Consider the following 22,167-nt stretch of genomic DNA (forward strand, 5'->3'; position numbering starts at 1 on the left):
CGTCTTCTTCAGAGACGTTTGACAGCACTGTTATGACATATCAGTAGGTAGCCGGCGTGCAAGGAAAGCCCACCGACACCAAAACTGCACAATATCTGAATAATTTGAATATTTTGTTTGTGTTTGTTTGTTTGATTGTATTTGTAAATGTTAAAATTATTCCATCCATCCATCCATTATCTATACCGCTTATCCTCACAAGGGTCGCGGGGCGTGCTGGAGCCTATCCCAGCAGTCTTTGGGCAGTAGGCGGGGCACACCCTGAATTGGTTGCCAGCCAATTGCAGGGCACACAAAGACAAACATCCGCACTCACAATCACACCTAGGGGCAATTTAGAGTATCCAATCAACTTACCATGCATGTTTTTGGAATGTGGGAGGAAACCGGAGTACCCGGAGAAAACCCACGCAGGCACGGGGAGAACATACAAACTCCACACAGGGAGGCCGGGGCCGGGATCAAACCCACGACCTCTGAACTGTGAGGCGGACGTGCTACCCCGGACGTGCTAACCAGTCGACCACCTTTGTGTCTGTTAATCTGTTAAGATTATTGTTACCTCAAAATATTAAAATGAAATTATCTAGTCACTGTCGGCCAAAAATCCAAGTCCAAATATCGTAAAATTCTTTTTTTTTTTCACAAATCGATTCTAATGGTCCGTCCCTACTTCGTCTTTAATTTTTATGCAATTCAAACCAATTTAAAGTGGTGAAAATAGCAAATACTAAAAAAAAGCACGATTTTACGGCCGGAGGTGTGTGCAACACAATGACGTGTCCTCCGTCTGCTGATTGTGGCCTTTTTTTTAGACATTAACAAGTGAAAATAGTAAGGTTCGCTGGATTACATTGGTTTGTTTAATTTGGATTGATGAGATGAGATTTAAAGACGAAGAGGATTTAAAAACTCCTCCTGAAGAAGACGGCAGTTGGCATCAGAACTAGTCAAGGTAAATAAAAAATGTCAGTTGTCTTAAAGAGAAAGTCAAGCCAAACATATATTTTTTAAGAATTTGTTCTATGTAAGCCCACAAGTCGGAACAAGGCATTCTGACAAATATTGCATTTGTGGAATAAGAGTTAATCACCCGTTTTAGCCATCTCTGGTGGCGGCCATTTTCTCCCCTCTGTCGACTGAAAATGACATCACAACTGCTCAGGTCTCAGGTAACGACCAATCACGGCTGACCCGTGATTGGTCGTTACCTGAGACCTGAGCAGTTGTGATACCATTTTCAGTCGACAGAAGGGTCAAAATGGCCACCCCCTGAGATGGCTAAAAAGGGGTGTATTTTGCTGCTTAACTCATGTTCCACAAACGCAATATTAATCCGAATGCCGTTTTTCAACTAGTGGACCTGCTGGGAACATACTCTTGAAAAAAATGTTTGGGTTGATTTCTACTTTAAAAAAGGAAAACAACTAATTATTGAAGACATAAGAAGACAAGATGAACACAAATCATTCAAATGTTTATTACATTTCGTTGTGTCGATGTGCGTGTATGTGTTGTATTGACTTTGCTTTCTCTGCTCTTTTCACAGGAAGTGGTCACCACGGCACCTGTTATGGTTTCTGTCTGCAAAGTCTGCAAAGTCTGCAGGGACAGCATGTAGGCGAAGAAAGTTTTGGCATTTTCGGTAAAAAAGGTCACACCGCCCACCCTCTTCAAAGCTTTCAAAAACTTGGTCGGTGCAATTACCCAATTTTGATTTAATGTCTAATCCATCCATCCATCCATTATCTATACCTCTTATCCTCACAAGGGTCGCGGGGAGCGCTGGAGCCTATCCCAGCAGTCTTCGGGCATTAGGCGGGGGACACCCAGAATTGGTTGCCAGCCAATGGCAGGGCAAACTGAGACAAACAAACATCCGCACTCACAATCACACCTAGGGGCAATTTAGAGTGTCCAATTAACCTACCAAGCATGTTTTTGGAATGTGGGAGGAAACCGGAGTACCCGGAGAAAACCCACACAGGCACGGCGAGAACATGCAAACTCCACAGAGGGAGGCTGGGGCCGGGATCAAACCCACGACCTCTGAACTGTGAGGCGGACGTGCTAACCAGTCGATCACCGTGCCACCCTTAATGTCTAATACTAATTCTAATTTATATGTTCATTTTAAGCTTGCCAACTGCATACCATGCCGTGGTAGTGGTAGAAATGGGCCATGTCATTAAAATTAAGTAACTCGGACTTGCAGTGGATAATAACTGATGGAATGAAGGCGCTATTAATTGGTGGGGGATGAGCCATTCAGGCTGGATGCCCAAGTACATTGCCGAGCACCGTTTTAGACTAGCTTAGCCAAAAAAAAAAACTTGACAATTGAAAAGGTGAAAAACAGTTAAAAGTTATCTCTCGAAAAATGAGTAGTTGTCAGTCTTTGCACATATTTTCAGCAATTACCTTCAATGATATAATGTATTGAGAAACAAATATCTGAATTCTCTTTACAGGACCTTTAAAATGTGTCCAAATGTTACGCTTTGATGCTCATTTTGTCGTGACTTCAAAGAGCTGGTTCTAAGAACTGTATCCTTCACGACCGACACATCTGCTGTATGTGAGAGCAAATAGTTGAGGGGCTGAAACAGCAAAGTGCACGTTTTGTGCATCCTCGCGGCAGGAAGTGCATGAATGTAATTCGCGGCCGCAGAGGCAAAACAAAGACTAGAACACAGGTGCTCTTTCCTCATAGCATTTTTTTATTTAATACTTTTTGTAATACATTATCTTTAAACTTGTCTACATAAGCCACTGGTTTATACACCTGACATTCCGTGCGCAGCTTTCTGGCACTCATTCCACGGTGTAGTCTTTTTTTGCTGTGTGGTAGCAGGGTTCTAAATTTCTCTTTTTTGATCACCAGCCATCTAAAGTCACCAGCCAATCAGAGCTCTACAGTATATAAAAAATATATAGCTTCACATATCTTTACCTTCACTGATGTGTTAAATGGACACCCCTGGTTGTACCTTTGGATCAACTCATCTAAAATTTATTTCTATTAACTTTGAATTTTTTTTTTTGTGTGTGTACGAATTACTCTCAGGGTCATTTTTAACCAGTAATAACATCAAATGTATGAACTTTTAAATTTTTACTGCCACAAGAGCTTTATTTTTGAAAACCTCATGAAAATAAGTTCACACGAATGTAGAGTATACACTGATGGGCTAACCTGCTGTGTGGACAGACAAAAGAAGAGCACTTTGTCACCCTTGAGGTTCCTCCGCCTGAAGAGTTTGATTTTACAACTCCTGAAGAAGGCTGCAGTTGAATGTCGAAACTGGTAGAGGTAAATTTAAAAAACACACGGGTGTGTAGACTTTTTATGTAAATACTGACGTGCCCTGCGGTCTTAGTGTTTGTTAAATGGTCTCTTCCATAACTTTTGCGACGAGCTGTCACTTTCCCACAAATTGCAAAACATAGTTTGTTGAAGTTAATAATGCAAATCTCTTCCAGTAAACAAATGATTCTCACTGTGGTCACAGATCATAAAACGGATTACTGCCGGCGTGGGAAATTCTGGTCCTCGAGGGTCACTATCCTGCATCTTTTAGATGTTTCCCTACTCCAACATACCTGAGTCAAATATTCGGGATCGCTATCAGGCTTCTGCAGAGCGTGCTCATATGCATACATTATATCATATGATATATACATATACATGATATATATCATACATGATGCGAAGGATTTTCCATGATGGAGAGAAGTTTGCCCAATGATCCCTGGTCCCTAACTGACTCAAATGTCTTCAGTTCCCTTGTTGGTACCGATACACGAATCACTGATTTTTGATTGATTGATTGATTGATTGATTGATTGATTGATTGATTGATTGATTGATTGATTGAAAAGTTTATTGACAACAATGCATGTATCAAAATATACATCGGCACACCTGCTGCCAAAGGGATAAAAACACAATAAAGCCACTGGCTTGTTGTTGTCATTGTGGTCCCTTGAGTATGTAAGTGTGCTTGACCACATGCCTGTGTGTCCATGTATGTGTGTGCATGATGGCTATGGAGGGAATGTGTGGATGTGCCCCCACACAGGAAAGGACTAAATTCAAAGTAGAATAACAACATTGACAATATTAAGAACCATTACAATATACAGTTTAAATAGGAAAAATAAAACAAAATGATAACATCAAATTTTGACCAAAAATAAGTATCTATTTAATAGGCTGTCAAACTGTTCCCTGACTCCATTCCCCTGAACCGTCTCTTTACAGCAATTTTAAAGGCGAAAAGGGAACTCAATCTCTTCACAAATAAGGGCAGACCATTCCAAGACACACATGCTGTATATCTGAATGTGTTTTGACCCATGTTTCTTTTCAATCTGACCGGGACTAGATTTAAAGATCTTCCCCTGGTGGCATGATCATGAACATCACTAACTTTGGTAAAATAATTACTCAAGTATGCCGGGGCAACATTATTTCAAATCCTGTAGACCATACACAATTTGAATAGAGTCACTCGCTCCTCTACTCCTCAGTCCGTTGAAATGTTCATGGAGGCGGTGAGTTCTGGGGTGCAAGTGAAAAATTATTCGGACCAATTTGTTCTGAGCAGACTGAAGCCTAGTTTTGAGTATTTTGGGGATAGCAGGGTACCAGGAGGAACATGCATAATCATAATGACACAGCACCAGAGCTCCTGATAAAATTTCCAAGGCTCTTCTGTTTAGGAAAGTCACCAGTCTTACAATAAACCCAACTTGTTGATTTACTTTTGAACAAACCTTTTGAGCCGTTTTCACTCCTGATAATTTGCTATCCAAAACACAGCCCATAGGTCACTTCATCCTTTGCTGCGATCTCACAATGCATCCACATGACTCTAAAATCTTGGGAGTTTGCTAACCTTATACTTGAACCAAATAATATAGATTCTGTTTTTCCAATGTGTCGCGATAGTTTGTTATCTATCAGCCAAGAGTTGATTCTACTAAGATCCTGACGAAGTGACTTTTCAATCTCCTATTTGTCCCGATGCGAAACCAATAGAGCAGCATCATCAGCACAAAGGAACAAGTCACAATCACAGGCTGCTTTCATGTCATTTAGATGAATCAAAACTAGAAGAGGTCCTAAAATGCTCCCTTGGGGAACACCGCAAATTGAATGAAGAGGTGAAGAGATGGTACCATTCACCGCCACAACCTGCCAACGACCCTCGAGGTATGATATAATCCACCGAATTGATGCACCATTGAATCCCAAGGTCTTTAATTAAAACAACAGTATACCAAAATTTACTATGTCAAATTCCCTTCTGTAGGTCCAACAGAATGATCCCACAGTATTTGCCATCATCTATTTCATCCATCCATCCATTATCGATACCGCTTATCCTCACAAGGGAGTGCTGGAGCCTATCCCAGCTGTCTTTGGGCAGTAGGCGGGGGACACCCTGAATTGGTTGCCAGCCAATCGCAGGGCACACAGAGACAAACATCCGCACTCACAATCACACCTAGGGGCAATTTAGACAGTCCAATCAACTTACCATGCATGTTTTTGGAATGTGGGAGGAAACCGGAGTACCCGGATGAAACCCACGCATACGGGGAGAACATACAAACTCCACACAGGGTGGCCGGAGCCGGGATCGAACCCACAACCTCTGAACTGTGAGGCGGACGTGCTAACCAGTCGACCACCGTGCCGCCTCATCTATTTCAAAACTAATTAAATCTTTCAAGTACAAAAGACAAGTATCTGTAGAGTGATGTTCGGAATCTTGACTGAAATTTGTACAAGAGATTGTTAAAGACCAAATATTCATTTATTTGATCAAAAATTTATTTCGCCATCACTTTAGAAACTGAAGTTAAAATTACAACTGGACGATAATTGCCTGGGTTTAATTTACTCTGGCTAATTTGAAATCATCGGGGATATAACTTTGTTTAAGTAATAGGCTTATAATTAAGGTTAAGCAGGGCATAATAGCCTTTGCCGCATCCTGCAAGAAGAATCTAATTGGGATATTATTATGCCCTGTTACCTTTGCAGGCTTCATGGCCTTCAGCTTCTTAAAAACATAGTCCTCAGAAACAGCAGTGAAGGCAAAAGCATCTGCCTGGACCCTTTTCACCTTAAAGAACTTGTGCACCTGCTTTTCCCTATAAGAGTCAGACTGTTTTGGCAGTTTCTGAACTAATTTATTCGCTATGGTCACCAAAAAAATGATGAATACCATTGGCTACACTTGCAGTTCCAGTTAGGAGTGAACCTCCAATATCTGAATTCATATTTTTTACCTTAGATTCAAGTCTGCTGCTGAACCTTGTCTGTTTCAGTCACTTCCAAAGATGACGGGGGTTAGACCTAATCTCTAAAATGTTGTCATTACAAAACTCTCCCTTTGCCTTTCCTTTGCTGGGTGTTCTTAGAATTTCCTCATTTACCCGAGGCTCAGATCTAACTTTGAAACGTGCAGTCTTGAGTGGAGCCATTTCATTGACCACGGTTAAAAAATTTGATTTAAAAATTCCCCAACCATTATTTACAGACACACATCTGAAGAGCAGAGACCAGTCCACATTTAGCAGCATTTCATTAAGCTCCACCCCACTGTAGGCCTTCAGGGATCTTATTCTAACTCAATTATGATGACCTACCACTAATCTATGAACCTTTCACGTGCAAAATACCACAGAGTGGTCGCTAAGTCCAAAATCAAGAACCCCGCTATTAGAAATTTTACATTTATCTGTCGCTAACACCAAATCAATTGTTGTACCAGATGAATCAGTTATCCTAATGGGTTCTTTTATTAAGTGAGTGAGGTTAGTGTTAGAACAAAAAATTAAGAGTGCCTTGAACATGAAATCATCTTTATTTGAAACATCAGTATTCACATCTCCTAATAAACAGACTTCCCTGGTGAAAAACTCATCAGACCTATAAAATACCTCCTCTAAACAAGAGTAAAAATCCCTTTGCTCGGGGGGGGTCTATTAACATGGGTTTGCTTTTAGGAAATAAAATGTCAACCCAAACCGCTGTCACCATTTAAATCTGATCTTGGGTGTGGTCACATGACTGCGTCACTCACACACCAGTCCAGTCCATACTGTACTGCACTGTTAACATAACTACAGAAAGGAGGGGAAGAAACTAATATATATGCAGTATTGCAGTTTTAGAACAGATAAAGTAAGTAGCAGATATGAAGCTCACTACAGAGCAGAACAAATATAAAATCCTCCTCAGTGAGTCACAAAGTACATTTTAGGTCCATTGGCCTGAAATGAGACAAGCCAATAGAATCTTCTAGTACAGACGCAACGTGTTTCTCACGCTGAGTTGCAGCTCTGCTACAATGTGACCCATTTACTCCTGTGAGGCCACGCCCACAGTGTAATTTATGACATGAGGTGGGTGCAGGAGTTTTTGTGCAGGCACGCCAGTAGATGTGTCAGCGTGGGCTGCAGGGCGCAGTAGAAGACCCCTGAGTCGCTGGGCTTCACACGCTCGATTTGCAGAGGAGCTTGCTGGGCACTGGTGTTTATGCTGCAGCGAAACCTGTCACCGTACTTTTCCGCCGTCTTGCCCTGACCGATCTTAAATCGGCTCAGGACGAACTCGGGCGCTGCATTCGCTTCTTGTTTGTACCAGAAGATGTAGTCGTTGCTCCCTGATATGTCGTAGCTGCAGTCCAGCGTCACTGTTGCTCCCTCCACTGCGGAGACTTCCCATGCCGGCTGGTGCACCGTCTGGCCGCCGGCTTCCGGTTAGAGGGCAGAAAAGGGTCAGAAATCAGTCGAAAGTGGCAGTGCCTCCACATGTTGACCTGGCATAACCTTACCAAGGCTCCAAGCAGCCATCAGCACACATACACTTACAAGCACACGACTCATGTCTGCACTCAAAGTCTGCATGAATGCTGACTTGTAGCTAAGGAGGCGGGGCCTTCACTTCCTGTTGCAGTGGCATCACACATGCACATTGTAAGTCGGGCGTTGCTGTGAGGAGAAGAAGAGTGACACCCTGAGTCGCAGCAGCGCACTGTGGTTCAAACATGTCTGTCGACAGACGTATCTACAAAATTGCTGGTTCTGTTGGTAAAGAAAATCCTGCAGTGGTGGCAGAAATAATCTGAAAGTGATATAACTTAAATTTGTATGTATTTTTTTGTTTATTAATCATATATGATATATATCAATCCCGTGCCCTCCCGGTCAGAAGCCATTTCCACTGCGCATGAATATGAAGGCTGCAAAAAGTATATAAAAAGAAAAAATCTACTAAAAACTGCATGATGACTACTTAAGCATTCCTAGTATTCTTTTCTAATGCCCAGTGTGACTCCCTAACTCGCCAACTAACTTTAAGATCACTACAAACGCCGACAACACTTGAAAAGCGGAGCAACGTCTCCAGTGTTATGAAGCACCGATACGTTGAATGACCCAATGAAATCCTCATTGGCTTAAACACTATCAGAAGCACTGACCCTCAAATGCAAATGACATGAACTCGTATGAATTTCCAACAGCCTTTTATCTTCCTTTCAGCCTGTGTCTTGGTTGCCCACCTTCCAGTGTTTTTTTTTTTCTTCTCTATATTTTCATATCAACGTAATCACCCCAAAGCCTTCAGACTCAGGACTGCTGGCCTATGACACATACACACCTTCAGAATGTTTTTTTTTGTTGTTTTTTTTTTAAACCATCAGAATTCTATGGTGGAAACTCGCATACTCTTGGTATGGCACCCGAATTATCACCTATATTCAGAGAATTGTTTTTCCCCAAGTATATTCTAAAATATGTTCAATTCAATTTATTTCAGTAAAATTATGGCTTCTCTCCAGTCAGCACTGAGAGTAAAGCAACAATTGATTCATAAGTGTCTTCTCCACCTCCAAACGAATCCATTATAAGTGACAATGAGTCTGTGATCAAGGATTTCTTCACATGTCCTTATCAAGCATTCGTATTGACATAATGGATATTGGTAAGCTATTCCTGCTTTTTCTGACAGACATTTCTTACATTTCCATTGTTTTTCTTTGTTTCTTTTTCTTTTTTGTATTTCTTTTTTAAACAGCTTTTCTTTATTTAACTCACTTGAATACAAAATGGCTCTAGGAAAGTTGTCCCTCTACGAGATGGAAGTGTTGTGAGTTCAGGAGCAGGAAATGTTTTTGTAATGAGAATGTGGCATGTGTGTCACTGTGGGCCTCACAGCACAGTAGTACACTGCAGAGTGCTCAAGTATCGCGTTCTCGATGTGCAGGTGCACTCGCTTCCTGTCACTTCCTATGCTCGCCGACATTCCTGGCATGGCACTTAACAGGCTGCCGCTTCCCAATACGGAAAGCAGGAAGTGTGGCGCTTGTCCAGGAAGTTGTTGGTACCAAAAGAAATAATCAGAAGCAGTAGCCTCTCTGGTGTAAATGTATGCCAGTGTGAACTGTCTGCCTTTTAATGCCAACACTTGACTCGTGACCGCCACAAGCTCTTCACCGCTGGTGCCTGAAGGATGAAACAAACAAGTTTGAGCATTCAGTTACCTCTACACGATGAGTGATTCTTTAGCTGGCCAAGCAGCACTCACCTGCCACAGTGATGACGAGCAGCGACCAAGCTGACAGCAACATGCTGAAGGAATTTCTGTCAAATCTGCTCCTTCTTCTGAACTCAAGCTCTTAACTCTCAATGTCATCACGTGACTGAAGCACCTCCCTGATAACATCATCATGTGAAGGCACGGATGTAACATTTATTTTTATAGCACTTTTCTTGGATGAAGATCAAAGTGCTTGAGAATTAAAACCATTTTGCAACTTCACAGCAAAATTCAGTGTAGTTAAAAAAAATGGGTGAAGTGAGACAAACATATATTAAAAAATAATTACAATACTAAAACAAAGACAAAGAAAAGAAAAGCAAAAACAAACAATGGCTGTTTTTTTTGGAATTCTTGTTTTTGGAAAAGTAAAACGAGTCATTGAGGAAATACATGGAATTATCCAGCCATTATCCATACCGCTTTATCCTCACAAGGGTCGCGGGGGTGCTGGAGCCAATCACAGCTGACATCGGACAGTAGGTAAGGCACACAAAGACAAACATTCACATTCAAAATCATACACATAGGGACAATTTTAGAGTCTGAAATTAACCTTATTTAAGTTTTTGGAATGTTGGGAGGAAACACGAGTATCCGGAGAAAACCCACGCTGGCACGGGGAGAACATGCAAACTCCACACAAGGTTGGGGCCGGATTCAAAATCACGACCTCTGCACTGTGAGGCAGACGTGCTGACCATTTAATCACCGTGCCGCTGTACATGGAATTATGTATTCCGCTTTTACAATGAAATATCCCAAAATGTAATATTATAAATATGCAATTTTATATACAGTATTTTTCGAACGATAAGGCGCATGGGATTATAAAGTGCAGTCTCAATGAACAGATTTATTTTTGGGAAATTTCCATATACAGTATAAGGCGTAGTAGGTTTTAAGGCACAGTGAGTTAAAAGGTGCAATACTGCACATTTAAGTGGAAGTCAAAAAAAAAATCGATGCAATAATATGTTCGATGCGCCTCTACTTGTCTAAACACATCACCCTGATTAATATTGCATTTGTGGAATATGACTTAAGCAGCGAAATCCACCCGTTTTGTCAATCTCATGGGGTGGCCATTTACTTAATTGCTGTCAATTGAAAATGACATCACAGTTGCTCAGGGTCAGGGAACGACCAATCACAGCTGACCTGTTTTCTGAAGCTGAACCATGATTGGTCATTACCTGAGCCCTGAGCAACTGTGATGTCATTTTCAGTTGACAGAAGTGACAAAAAGGCCGTCCCCAGGGATGGTCAAAAATGGATGGATTTAACAACTTAACTCATATTCCACAAACAAAATAATCAGAATGCATTCTTTTAACTAGGGGGCCTGCATCGAACATATTCTGGAAAAAAAATATGTTTGGGTTGACTTCCCCTTCAATTGAAAAAACAAGCTTTGGATTCAACTCACACAAGCAGCCCACAGCACACACACGCACGCGCACACACACGATCGGGCGACTTGTTGCTCAAGCCCCGCTTGGTTTTAGAACGACTAAAAAGATTATTACTCGCTGCTTGAATGTCTAATAAAGGTATTTTGGTTTTTAAAAATTCTGTTGTAGGTATATTTTAATGTAAATTTTGTCGAATAAATCAATGAGAAATATTAATCATTGGTGGACCGCTGAGATTGTCTCGTGCTGCTCTCAAGCTGCTTGTGTCTTGCTGTTATGAAATACAATACATATTATTTTTATAGAACTCTGGTCTTACTGCAGGCGGCACGGTGGTCGACTGGTTAGCACGTCCGCCTCACAGTTCAGAGGTCGTGGGTTCGATCCCGGCTCCAGCCTCCCTGTGTGGAGTTTGCATGTTCTCCCCGTGCCTGCGTGGGTTTTCTCCGGGCACTCCGGTTTCCTCCCACATTCCAAAAACATGCATGGTAAGTTGATTGGATACTCTAAATTGCCCCTAGGTGTGATTGTGAGTGCGGATGTTTGTCTCTGTGTGCCCTGCGATTGGCTGGCAACCAGTTCAGGGTGTCCCCCGCCTACTGCCCAAAGACAGCTGGGATAGGCTCCAGCACGCCCCGCGACCCTTGTGAGGAGAAGCGGTACAGATAATGGATGGATGGATGGTCTTACTGCCACCTGGTGACAAAGCTATGAGCAGCTTTTGAGTCTATCTTTAAACAGAGCCAACTAGATGTCATCAATTGAAGAAAAGAGGGCGTGGCCAATGAGTTTGGAGCTTTGTCCATCCATCCATCCATTATCCATACCGCTTATCCTCACAAGGGTCGCAGGCGTGCTGGAGCCTATCCAGCTGTCTTCGAGTAGTAGGCGGGTGACACTCCGAACTGGTTGCCAGCCAATCGCAGGGCACACAGAGACAAACAAACATTTGCATTCACAATCACACCTAGGGGCAATTTAGAGCGTCCAATAAACTTACCATGCACGTTTTTGGAATGTGGGAGGAAACCGGAGTACCCGGGGAAACCCCACGCAGGCACGGGGAGAACATGCTATTTCCACACAAGGAGGCCGGAGCCGGGATCGAACCCACAATCTCTGAACTATGAGGCAGACGTGCTAACTAGTGGATCACCGTGCCGCACGCCCTTTGGAGCTTTCTGTCACACAATCATGTGTAATGTTGCGTGGATGCTGCTCTGGGCTTCAAGATGTCTTTTGGGGAATGACAAGCGAAAGTGAAAACAGTCGGATCTTTATAAATACTGTAGTTCATATTTTCTTAACACTTGTATTGACATCATTGCCTGGAAACATTTAACTTGGCATTCTTTTTTTCGCTTGGTTCTTCTTTAGCGTATTGATGGAAATTGAAATTGAACCACCTTTTCCTTGATGCAAACATGGAGCCAACTCACTTCATGACGGCACATGCACACGGGGAAGGATGTCCAGTCGACATGGACGATGTAAAAGTTATGTGGGACGAGGGACGTGCCCTGAGGAATGCCAATGTGAAGAGGCCTGTGTAGCAGTGTAGCAGCTGGTAAATGGAAGCATACAGCAGGAGCTACAATTTAATCGGTACTTTAATCGGGACTTAAAGATAAATGTAAAATGGGATTTTGCTTGTGTAGTGCTTTTCCATCGTCAAGGCCCTCGAAGCGCTTTCAGACTCCTCATGCAGCATCAAGGGCAACTGGGGTTTCAGTATTTTTCTCACAGACATTTCAATCTGGTCACAAGAGCTCAGAAACAGCAACCTTCGGGCTGAGAAACTCCCACTCTACCACCTAAGTTGTGCCGCCCCATAAGTGTTCTCATTGTTTTCTTGTTAAAGCTTCTCTTGAGGTTTTTGTTGAGGAAACAACGGATGTGTGTTATCAAACTTGTTGTTTGGAAGCGGAACCAGAGTGACTGTGGAGGCTCGTAAGTTCTGCTTTTATGTTACAAACTGGGCTAAGTTTATGAAACCAACGTGATGATATTTCTAGGTGAGGTTCTTATCCTATTCTTGTTCAAACATCTTATGAGTTTTTGTTAAGGAAACAACTAATATGTGACAGGAGCCTATATTTTGGCAGTGGAACCAGAATTACAGTGGAGGACTCTAAGTGAAAAAAATAAATAAATGAGACCCTTACTTGTTTTGTCTTAGTTAAAAGCCGAGGCACAAACTTAGCGGGAGCATAGTTTGTATGTGTGAGCTTCACATTGTGTAAATGCGTACTCGATGTTTGGACGTGGAACCAGTTTGATTGTAGACCCTGGTAAATAGCAAAGTCCATTTGGTGGCTCAAATTACTGGAATGTCAGAATTTTTTTGTCATGTTTTTGCTTGGGTCAGAACATGAGTGGACCATTTTGTCCCAATGTGACCTTGAGGTACATCTTTTGTGTGTGAAACTTTCACATGCTTTTTCTCACAAACTTCATTTGATAGCTGAAAAAAACCTGACTAAAATGAGCCCAGAACCACGAGTCAAATTTTTCCTGACAGCAGAGGACAACAACCTTTTTGAAACCGAGAGTTGCTTTTTGGGTACTGATTAATGCAAAAGAGTGCCAGTTTGATACGTTCATCTGAAAAAAACAAAATCAATATAAATATAAAAATCAATAATAATGTCATTATCATATGGAGGGCTTGACATTATTTTTTGTTACTCACCAGTCAGGGTGGCTAGTGGTTAATATGAGAATGTGGTTGGTGTTGGTTTAGGGGAGGACTTTGAACCATCCCTCTACAAACTTGAGGCCAGCAACCTGACGGCGTGTCTCGCCACCGGCTTCAGCCAACACAACGCCATGGAGAAGGCGGGAAAAGGACACACGTTCGAGGAGTCTCGTGCCGTGCGAATATCGGACGACTCGCTGTACAACCAGGTGGCACTGCTGACAGCCGCACATAACGACACGTGCGAAGAAGGTGAGGAGGGTGGGGCTAGGACTCCAGTCAACTTAATGGAGTCACCATCTCATGTCACTTCCTGTTTTGCCGCCACAGGTGACGGTGGTGGACCAGGGCGGTGCCAGGACGCGTTGGTGCCAGGTGTGTGTTGACATGCAATCGGCGCAGCCAGTCGGATCGAGTTTAATAATGTGCATTGTCGTTGGCAGACACCAAGGTGAACCTCCTCTCCCTCACCGTTCTCGCCCTGCGCCTCGTCTTCGCCAAGACGCTCGCCATCAACTGTGTCATGGCGATGCGCCTGTGTTTTGGCGCACCAGAGTAGCCAGTGCCACGCCACCACCTTCCTCTTCCTCCTGTGCTTGTCTTAGAACTTGTAGGTTTTCTACATGAGCTATAAAAAGTGTCATTAAACCAACAGAAAGAAAAAATCAATAAAACATAATAAAAGATTGTTGCTTTGTTGTTTTATTGATGATGAAAAGAGGCCATTGAGGTTTTCAGCACACATTCACAAATAATTTTCTGTTGATATTTTGATCTTAATTTAAATGCTAGCCCAAGTCATGGCTATTGGGCTAACAAAATGTTTATTACATTTCAGTGTGAGAATGTTGATGCATGTGATATTGTTTGTGTCTTTGCTGCTCTTTCCACAGGAAGCGGTCGCCATGACACCTGCATCACAGATGACAGCAGCGATGGTTTCTGTCTCAAACGCTTACTGGGGCAGGAAGTACCGAATGTGCGTAGGAAATGGAGCTCGGGTATAACGGTATACGTAATCAATTTAATAATTTCCTCGTCATTATGAGCTAAAAATTAGGCTTGGAATCGACAGGATTTTCCTTCAACAAGTTCATGGCCCCAAAATACTGGTCACTGAGTGGCCTTTTGCTGTTTGTTTGCTTACAATTATGGGTTGCATTCAAGATACATGGCTGCGTCTTTGGTTGGTAAACATGCAGCGTGAATCTGAATTTTGTACGGATTGTCAAGTTTCTGTCAAAAATGGATAGATTTAGAACATAACTTTTTGCAACATGGCTAATAATGCTGGGGACGGCACGGTGATCGACTGGTTAGCACGTCCGCCTCACAGTTCAGAGGCCGTGGGTTCGATCCCGACTCCGGCCTCCCTGTGTGGAGTTTGCATGTTCTCCCCGTGCCTGGATGGGTTTTCTCCGGGTACTCCGGTTTCCTCCCACATTCCAAAAACATGCATGGCAGGTTAATTGAACACTCTAAATTGCCCCTAGGTGTGATCGTGAGTGCGAATGTTTGTTTGTCTCTGTGTGCCCTGCGATTGGCTGGCATCCAATTCAGGGTGTCCCCCGCCTACTGCCCGAAGACAGCTGGGATAGGCTCCAGCACTCCCCGCGACCCTTGTGAGGATAAGCGGTATAGATGGATGGATGGATGGATGGATGGATGGCTAATAATGCCATATTCCTGTTCTGTGTGAACAAATTCAACCAGATATATTGTGTTGTCTCACTTTCTATATTAGCGAGTGTGCCCTTTGTTAGCTTGTCGGTCAAGTAGCTCTGCCGTACACGGTTTGGTTATCTTGCTTGTTCTGCCCTCCAAGTTCCTGCTTTTTTTCAAAACCACGGCCTCGTAACATATGAGACATAGTGGTTTTGAGATGGCTTCCTAAAGAATAGAATAGTACTCATGAAACCAATTTGTAAGTCAGCTTTCCAAACTCTGAAACAAGCCACGACTTCCACGCAAATCCTTAAATTTCTTTAGGTACTCTGTCGGTTCTATTGTCTCATTGTGGTCAACGTGATCACACCAGAGGCTACCGTAATGCTGCGTATAGCTTGCACTCAGTCTGTGACAGTGGCCTGTGGGATTAATGTAAATAGTAAATGAAGTTTGCTCATGAGCGAACTATGCTCCCTCACTGACTCAAAAGAATCCATCTTCAGTCAATCTTGTCACCAGCCTTCTTAAAGGGAAACTTTGGTGAGCTTAACATTGGCACTATAATATATATAATAGGTTTGCTTGTAAAAATGACATTAGTACCAAAATGCCCACCTCAAAAGACTCTGTAGTGATTAAAGGTCTTTTTTTGTTATTATGTTTACGACAAATTTCCCTACCCAAAAAAGGGGCGTGGCTTATGTTATGTTTTTGGTCTCAATGGTCTACGTCACGCGAGGAAGGCATTCGCGTAATAGTGCTCGCTTTGACAGTTCTGTTGTCTAAAACGGTGTCCGATTGATTAGTACTCTTGTCCACTTCAACCTGTGAAAGTATAAAAGTGTTCTGCACAATAGTTTGAATTTATTGATATAAAACATGATCTCATCATGCTCACCTCCACAAAATCAAAAATACAGTGGCGATTGCTTCCACTTTCACAAGCTGAAGCGGACAAGAGCATGAATGCGCACTCGAACCCCGACTGGTTATATTTCGGACATTTAGCGACACTAAACTCGTGTCTCAGGAGGGAAAGAGACGTGGCTTGCAGCAGCAGCAGGCAGATTGGAGCCCCCCGCTTCCCTCCCCGGTTAAAGGTAGGATTGGGACAGGGAATAGCAACAACTAGTTTCAGGTCGTTCCAAATTGGACAGCGGGTTGTAAGCCGAAAATCTGGGGCATTCCTCATCCAAATAAATGTGCATGTCTCATTTCTCAATTATACATTTATCTGTCGCTAACACCAAATCAATTGTTGTACCAGATGAATCAGTTATCCTAATGGGTTCTTTTATTAACTGAGTGAGGTTAGTGTTTGAACAAAAAATTAAGAGTGCCTTGAACATGAAATTATCTTTATCTGAAACATCAGTGTTCACATCTCCAAATAAACAGACTTCCCTGGTGAAAAACTCATCAGACCTATAAAATACCTCCTCTAAACAAGAGTAAAAATCCCTTTGCTCAGGCGGGTCTAAAACAGACGCCTATTAACATGGGTTTGCTTTTAGGAAATAAAATATCAACCCAAACCGCTGTCATCATTTAAATCTGATCTTGGGTGTGGTCACATGACTGCGTCACTCATTTACACACACCAGTCCAGTCCATACTGTACTGCACTTTTAACATAACTACAGAAAGGAGGGGAGGAAACTAATATATATGCAGTATTGCAGTATTAGAACAGATAAAGTAAGTAGCAGATATGAAGCTCACTACAGAGCAGCACAAATATAAAATCCTCCTCAGTGAGTCACAAAGTACATTTTAGGTCCATTGGCCTACAATGAGACAAGCCAATACATTCTTCTAGTACAGACGCAACGTGTTTCTCACGCTGAGTTGCAGTTCTGCTACAATGTGACCCATTTACTCCTGTGAGGCCACGCCCACAGTGTAATTTATGACATGAGAAGGGTGCAGGAGTTTTTGTGCAGGCACACCAGTAGATGTGTCAGCGTGGGCTGCAGGGCGCAGTAGAAGACCCCTGAGTCGCTGGGCTTCACACGCTCGATTTGCAGAGGAGCTTGCCGGGCACTGGTGTTTATGCTGCAGCGAAACCTGTCACCGTACTTTTCCGCCGTCTTGCCCTGACCGATCTTAAATCGGCTCAGGACGAACTCGGGCGCTGCATTCGCTTCTTGTTTGTACCAGAAGATGTAGTCGTTGCTCCCTGATATGTCGTAGCTGCAGTCCAGCGTCACTGTTGCTCCCTCCACTGCGGAGACTTCCCATGCCAGCTGGTGCACCGTCTGGCCGCCGGCTTCCGGTTAGAGGGCAGAAAAGGTGGTCAGAAATCAGTCGAAAGTGGCAGTGCCTCCACATGTTGACCTGGCATAACCTTACCAAGGCTCCAAGCAGCCATCAGCACACATACACTTACAAGCACACGACTCATGTCTGCACTCAAAGTCTGCATGAATGCTGACTTGTAGCTAAGGAGGCGGGGCCTTCACTTCCTGTTGCAGTGGCATCACACATGCACATTGTAAGTCGGGCGTTGCTGTGAGGAGAAGAAGAGTGACACCCTGAGTCGCAGCAGCGCACTGTGGTTCAAACATGTCTGTCGACAGACGTATCTACAAAATTGCTGGTTCTGTTGGTAAAGAAAATCCTGCAGTGGTGGCAGAAATAATCTGAAAGTGATATAAATTAAATTTGTATGTATTTTTTTGTTTATTAATCATATATGATATATATCAATCCCGTGCCCTCCCGGTCAGAAGCCATTTCCACTGCGCATGAATATGAAGGCTGCAAAAAGTATATAAAAAGAAAAAATCTACTAAAAACTGCATGATGACTACTTAAGCATTCCTAGTATTCTTTTCTAATGCCCAGTGTGACTCCTTAACTCGCCAACTAACTTTAAGATCACTACAAACACCGACAACACTTGAAAAGCGGACCAACGTCTCCAGTGTTATGAAGCACCGATACGTTGAATGACCCAATGAAATCCTCATTGGCTTAAACACTATCAGAAGCACTGACCCTCAAATGCAAATGACATGAACTCGTATGAATTTCCAACAGCCTTTTATCTTCCTTTCAGCCTGTGTCTTGGTTGCCCACCTTCCAGTGTTTTTTTTTTTTTTCACATTTCATCTTTTCTATATTGTCATATCAATGTAATCACCCCAAAGCCTTCAGACTCAGGACTGCTGGCCTATGACACATACACACCTTCAGAATGTTTTTTTTTTTTTTTTTTTTTTTTAAACCATCAGAATTCTATGGTGGAAACTCGCATACTCTTGGTATGGCACCCGAATTATCACCTATATTCACAGAATTGTTTTTCCCCAAGTATATTCTGAAATATGTTCAATTCAATTTATTTCAGTAAAATTATGGCTTCTCTCCAGTCAGCACTGAGAGTAAAGCAACAATTGATTCATAAGTGTCTTCTCCACCTCCAAACGAATCCATTATAAGTGACAATGAGTCTGTGATCAAGGCTTTCTTCACATGTCCTTATCAAGCATTCGTATTGACATAATGGATATTGGTAAGCTATTCCTGCTTTTTCTGACAGACATTTCTTACATTTCCATTGTTTTTCTTTGTTTCTTTTTCTTTTTTGTTTTTCTTTTTTAAACAGCTAATCTTTATTTAACTCACTTGAATACAAAATGGCTCTAGGAAAGTTGTCCCTCTACGAGATGGAAGTGTTGTGAGTTCAGGAGCAGGAAATGTTTTTGTAATGAGAATGTGGCATGTGTGTCACTGTGGGCCTCACAGCACAGTAGTACACTGCAGAGTGATCAAGTGTCGCGTTCTCGATGTGCAGGTGCACTCGCTTCCTGTCACTTCCTATGCTCGCCGACATTCCTGGCATGGCACTTAACAGGCTGCCGCTTCCCAATACGGAAAGCAGGAAGTGTGGCGCTTGTCCAGGAAGTTGTTGGTACCAAAAGAAAGAAACAGAAGCAGTAGCCTCTCTGGTGTAAATGTATGCCAGTGTGAACTGTCTGCCTTTTAATGCCAACACTTGACTCGTGACCGCCACAAGCTCTTCACCGCTGGTGCCTGAAGGATGAAACAAACAAGTTTGAGCATTCAGTTACCTCTACACGATGAGTGATTCTTTAGCTGGCCAAGCAGCACTCACCTGCCACAGTGATGACGAGCAGCGACCAAGCTGACAGCAACATGCTGAAGGAATTTCTGTCAAATCTGCTCCTTCTTCTGAACTCAAGCTCTTAACTCTCAATGTCATCACGTGACTGAAGCACCTCCCTGATAACATCATGTGAAGGCACGGATGTAACATTTATTTTTATAGCACTTTTCTTGGATGAAGATCAAAGTGCTTGAGAATTAAAACCATTTTGCAACTTCACAGCAAAATTCAGTGTAGTTAAAAAAAATGGGTGAAGTGAGACAAACATATATTAAAAAATAATTACAATACTAAAACAAAGACAAAGAAAAGAAAAGCAAAAACAAACAATGGCTGTTTTTTTGGAATTCTTGTTTTTGGAAAAGTAAAACGAGTCATTGAGGAAATGGAATTATCCATCCATTATCCATACCGCTTTATCCTCACAAGGGTCGCGGGGGTGCTGGAGCCAATCACAGCTGACATCGGACAGTAGGCAAGGCACACAAAGACAAACATTCACATTCATAATCATACACATAGGGACAATTTTAGAGTCTGAAATTAACCTTATTTAAGTTTTTGGAATGTGGGAGGAAACACGAGTATCCGGAGAAAACCCACGCTGGCACAGGGAGAACATGCAAACTCCACACAAAGTCGGGGCCGGATTCAAAATCACGACCTCTGCACTGTGAGGCAGACGTGCTGACCATTTAATCACCGTGCCGCTGTACATGGAATTATGTATTCCGCTTTTACAATGAAATATCCCAAAATGTAATATTATAAATATGCAATTTTATATACAGTATTTTTTGGACGATAAGGCGCATGGGATTATAAAGTGCAGTCTCAATGAACAGATTTATTTTTGGGAAATTTCCATATACAGTATAAGGCGTAGTAGGTTTTAAGGCACAGTGAGTTAAAAGGTGCAATACTGCACATTTAAGTGGAAGTCAAAAAAAAAAATCGATGCAATATGTTCGATGCGCCTCCACTTGTCTAAACACATCACCCTGATTAATATTGCATTTGTGGAATATGACTTAAGCAGCGAAATCCACCCGTTTTGTCAATCTCATGGGGCGGCCATTTTCTTAATTGCTGTCAATTGAAAATGACATCACAGTTGCCCAGAGTCAGGGAAGGACCAATCACAGCTGACCTGTTTTCTGAAACTGAACCATGATTGGTCATTACTTGAGCCCTGAGCAACTGTGATGTCATTTTCAGTTGACAGAAGTGACAAAAAGGCCGTCCCCAGAGATGGTCAAAAATGGATGGATTTTACAATTTAACTCATATTCCACAAATAAAATAATCAGAATGCATTGTTTTAACTAGGTGGCCTGCATTGAACATATTCTGGAAAAAAAATATGTTTGGGTTGACTTCCCCTTCAATTGAAAAAACAAGCTTTGGATTCAACTCACACAAGCAGCCCACAGCACACACACGCACGCGCACACTCACAATCGTGCGACTTGTTGCTCAAGCCCGGCTTGGTTTTAGAACGACTAAAAAGATTATTACTCGCTGCTCGAATGTCTAATAAAGGTATTTTGTTTATCAAAATTCTGTTGTAGGTATATCCATCCGTCCATTATCTGTACCGCTTATCCTCACATGGTTCGCGGGGCGTGCTGGAGCCTATCCCGGCTGTCTTTGGGCAGTAGGCGGGGGACACCCTGAATTGGTTGCCAGCCAATCGCAGGGCACACAGAGACAAACATCCGCACTCACAATCACACCTAGGGGCAATTTAGAGTATCCAATCAACTTACCATGCATGTTTTTGGAATGTGGGAGGAACCCGAGTACCCGGAGAAAACCCACGCAAGCACGGGGAGAACATGCAAACTCCACACAGGGAGGCCGGAGCCGGGATAGAACCCACGACCTCTGAACTGTGAGGTGGACGAGCTAACCAGTCGACCACCGTGCTGCCCTGTGGTAGGTATATTTTAATGTAAATTTTGTCGGATAAATCAATGAGAAATATTAATCATTGGTGGACCGCTGAGATTGTCTCGTGCTGCTCTCACGCTGCTTGTGTCGTGCTGTTATGAAATACAATACATATTATTTTTTTAGGACTCTGGCCTTACTGCCACCTGGTGACAAAGCTATGAGCAGCTTTTGAGTCTATCTTTAAACACAGCCAACTAGATGTCATCAATTGAAGAAAAAGAGGACGTGGCCAATGAGTTTGGAGCTTTGTCCATCCATCCATCCATTATCCATACCGCTTATCGTCACAAGGGTCGCGGGCATGCTGGAGCCTATCCCAGCTGTCTTCGAGTAGTAGGCGGGGGGACACTCCGAACTGGTTGCCAGCCAATCGCAGGGCACACAGAGACAAACAAACATTCGCATTCACAATCAAACCTAGGGGCAATTTAGAGTGTCCAATCAACTTACCATGCACGTCTTTGGAATGTGGGAGGAAACCGGAGTACCCGGGGAAACCCCACGCAGGCACGGGGAGAACATGCTATTTCCACACAGGGAGGCCGGAGCCGGGATCGAACCCACAACCTCTGAACTGTGAGGCAGACGTGCTAACCAGTGGATCACTGTGCCGCCCTTTAGAGCTTTGTGTCACACAATCATGTGTAATGTTGCGTGGATGTTGCTCTGGGCTACAAGA

General features: G+C 42.8%; 1 protein-coding gene and 2 gene segments (V, D, J or C); 1 reads left to right on the plus strand and 2 right to left on the minus strand.

The window, feature by feature from the left end:
- Window positions 1–6,862: 6,862 nt before the first annotated feature.
- Window positions 6,863–9,266, minus strand: LOC147132791 (T cell receptor alpha variable 12-2-like). The segment is given in 3 exon segments: window positions 6,863–7,772; window positions 7,854–8,010; window positions 9,118–9,266. Coding segments are annotated over 2 exon segments (435 nt in total).
- Window positions 9,267–12,905: 3,639 nt separating this feature from the next.
- LOC147132792 (uncharacterized) lies at window positions 12,906–21,303 on the plus strand. 2 transcript variants are annotated; one of them, XR_015081808.1, is made up of 5 exons: window positions 12,906–13,049; window positions 13,778–13,984; window positions 14,063–14,107; window positions 14,176–14,342; window positions 14,626–21,303. XR_015081808.1 is itself a non-coding variant. In XM_086012098.1 (4 exons), the coding sequence occupies exons 1-4, from the start codon at window positions 13,037–13,039 to the stop codon at window positions 14,289–14,291; spliced, it is 381 nt and encodes a 126-aa protein (XP_085868224.1). In that variant the 5' UTR covers window positions 12,907–13,036; the 3' UTR covers window positions 14,292–14,420. The 2 variants fall into 2 exon arrangements, 1 of the variants encoding a protein (XP_085868224.1); XM_086012098.1 differs by lacking the exon at window positions 14,626–21,303 and having other exon boundaries at window positions 12,907–13,049; window positions 14,176–14,420.
- Window positions 16,679–17,977, minus strand: LOC147132793 (T cell receptor alpha variable 12-2-like). The segment is given in 2 exon segments: window positions 16,679–17,669; window positions 17,753–17,977. Coding segments are annotated over 2 exon segments (435 nt in total).
- Window positions 21,304–22,167: the final 864 nt, after the last annotated feature.

This window comes from Filicampus tigris, chromosome 17, assembly GCF_054856515.1.
Source record: "Filicampus tigris isolate MCC_2025a chromosome 17, RoL_Ftig_1.0, whole genome shotgun sequence".
NCBI classification, from domain to species: domain Eukaryota; kingdom Metazoa; phylum Chordata; class Actinopteri; order Syngnathiformes; family Syngnathidae; genus Filicampus; species Filicampus tigris.

Coding starts and splice junctions, on each gene's coding strand:
- LOC147132792 (XM_086012098.1), top strand. Junction 13,985..14,062: donor TAACGACACGTGCGAAGAAG/GTGAGGAGGGTG, acceptor TTGCCGCCACAG/GTGACGGTGGTGGACCAGGG. Junction 14,108..14,175: donor CCAGGACGCGTTGGTGCCAG/GTGTGTGTTGAC, acceptor TGTCGTTGGCAG/ACACCAAGGTGAACCTCCTC.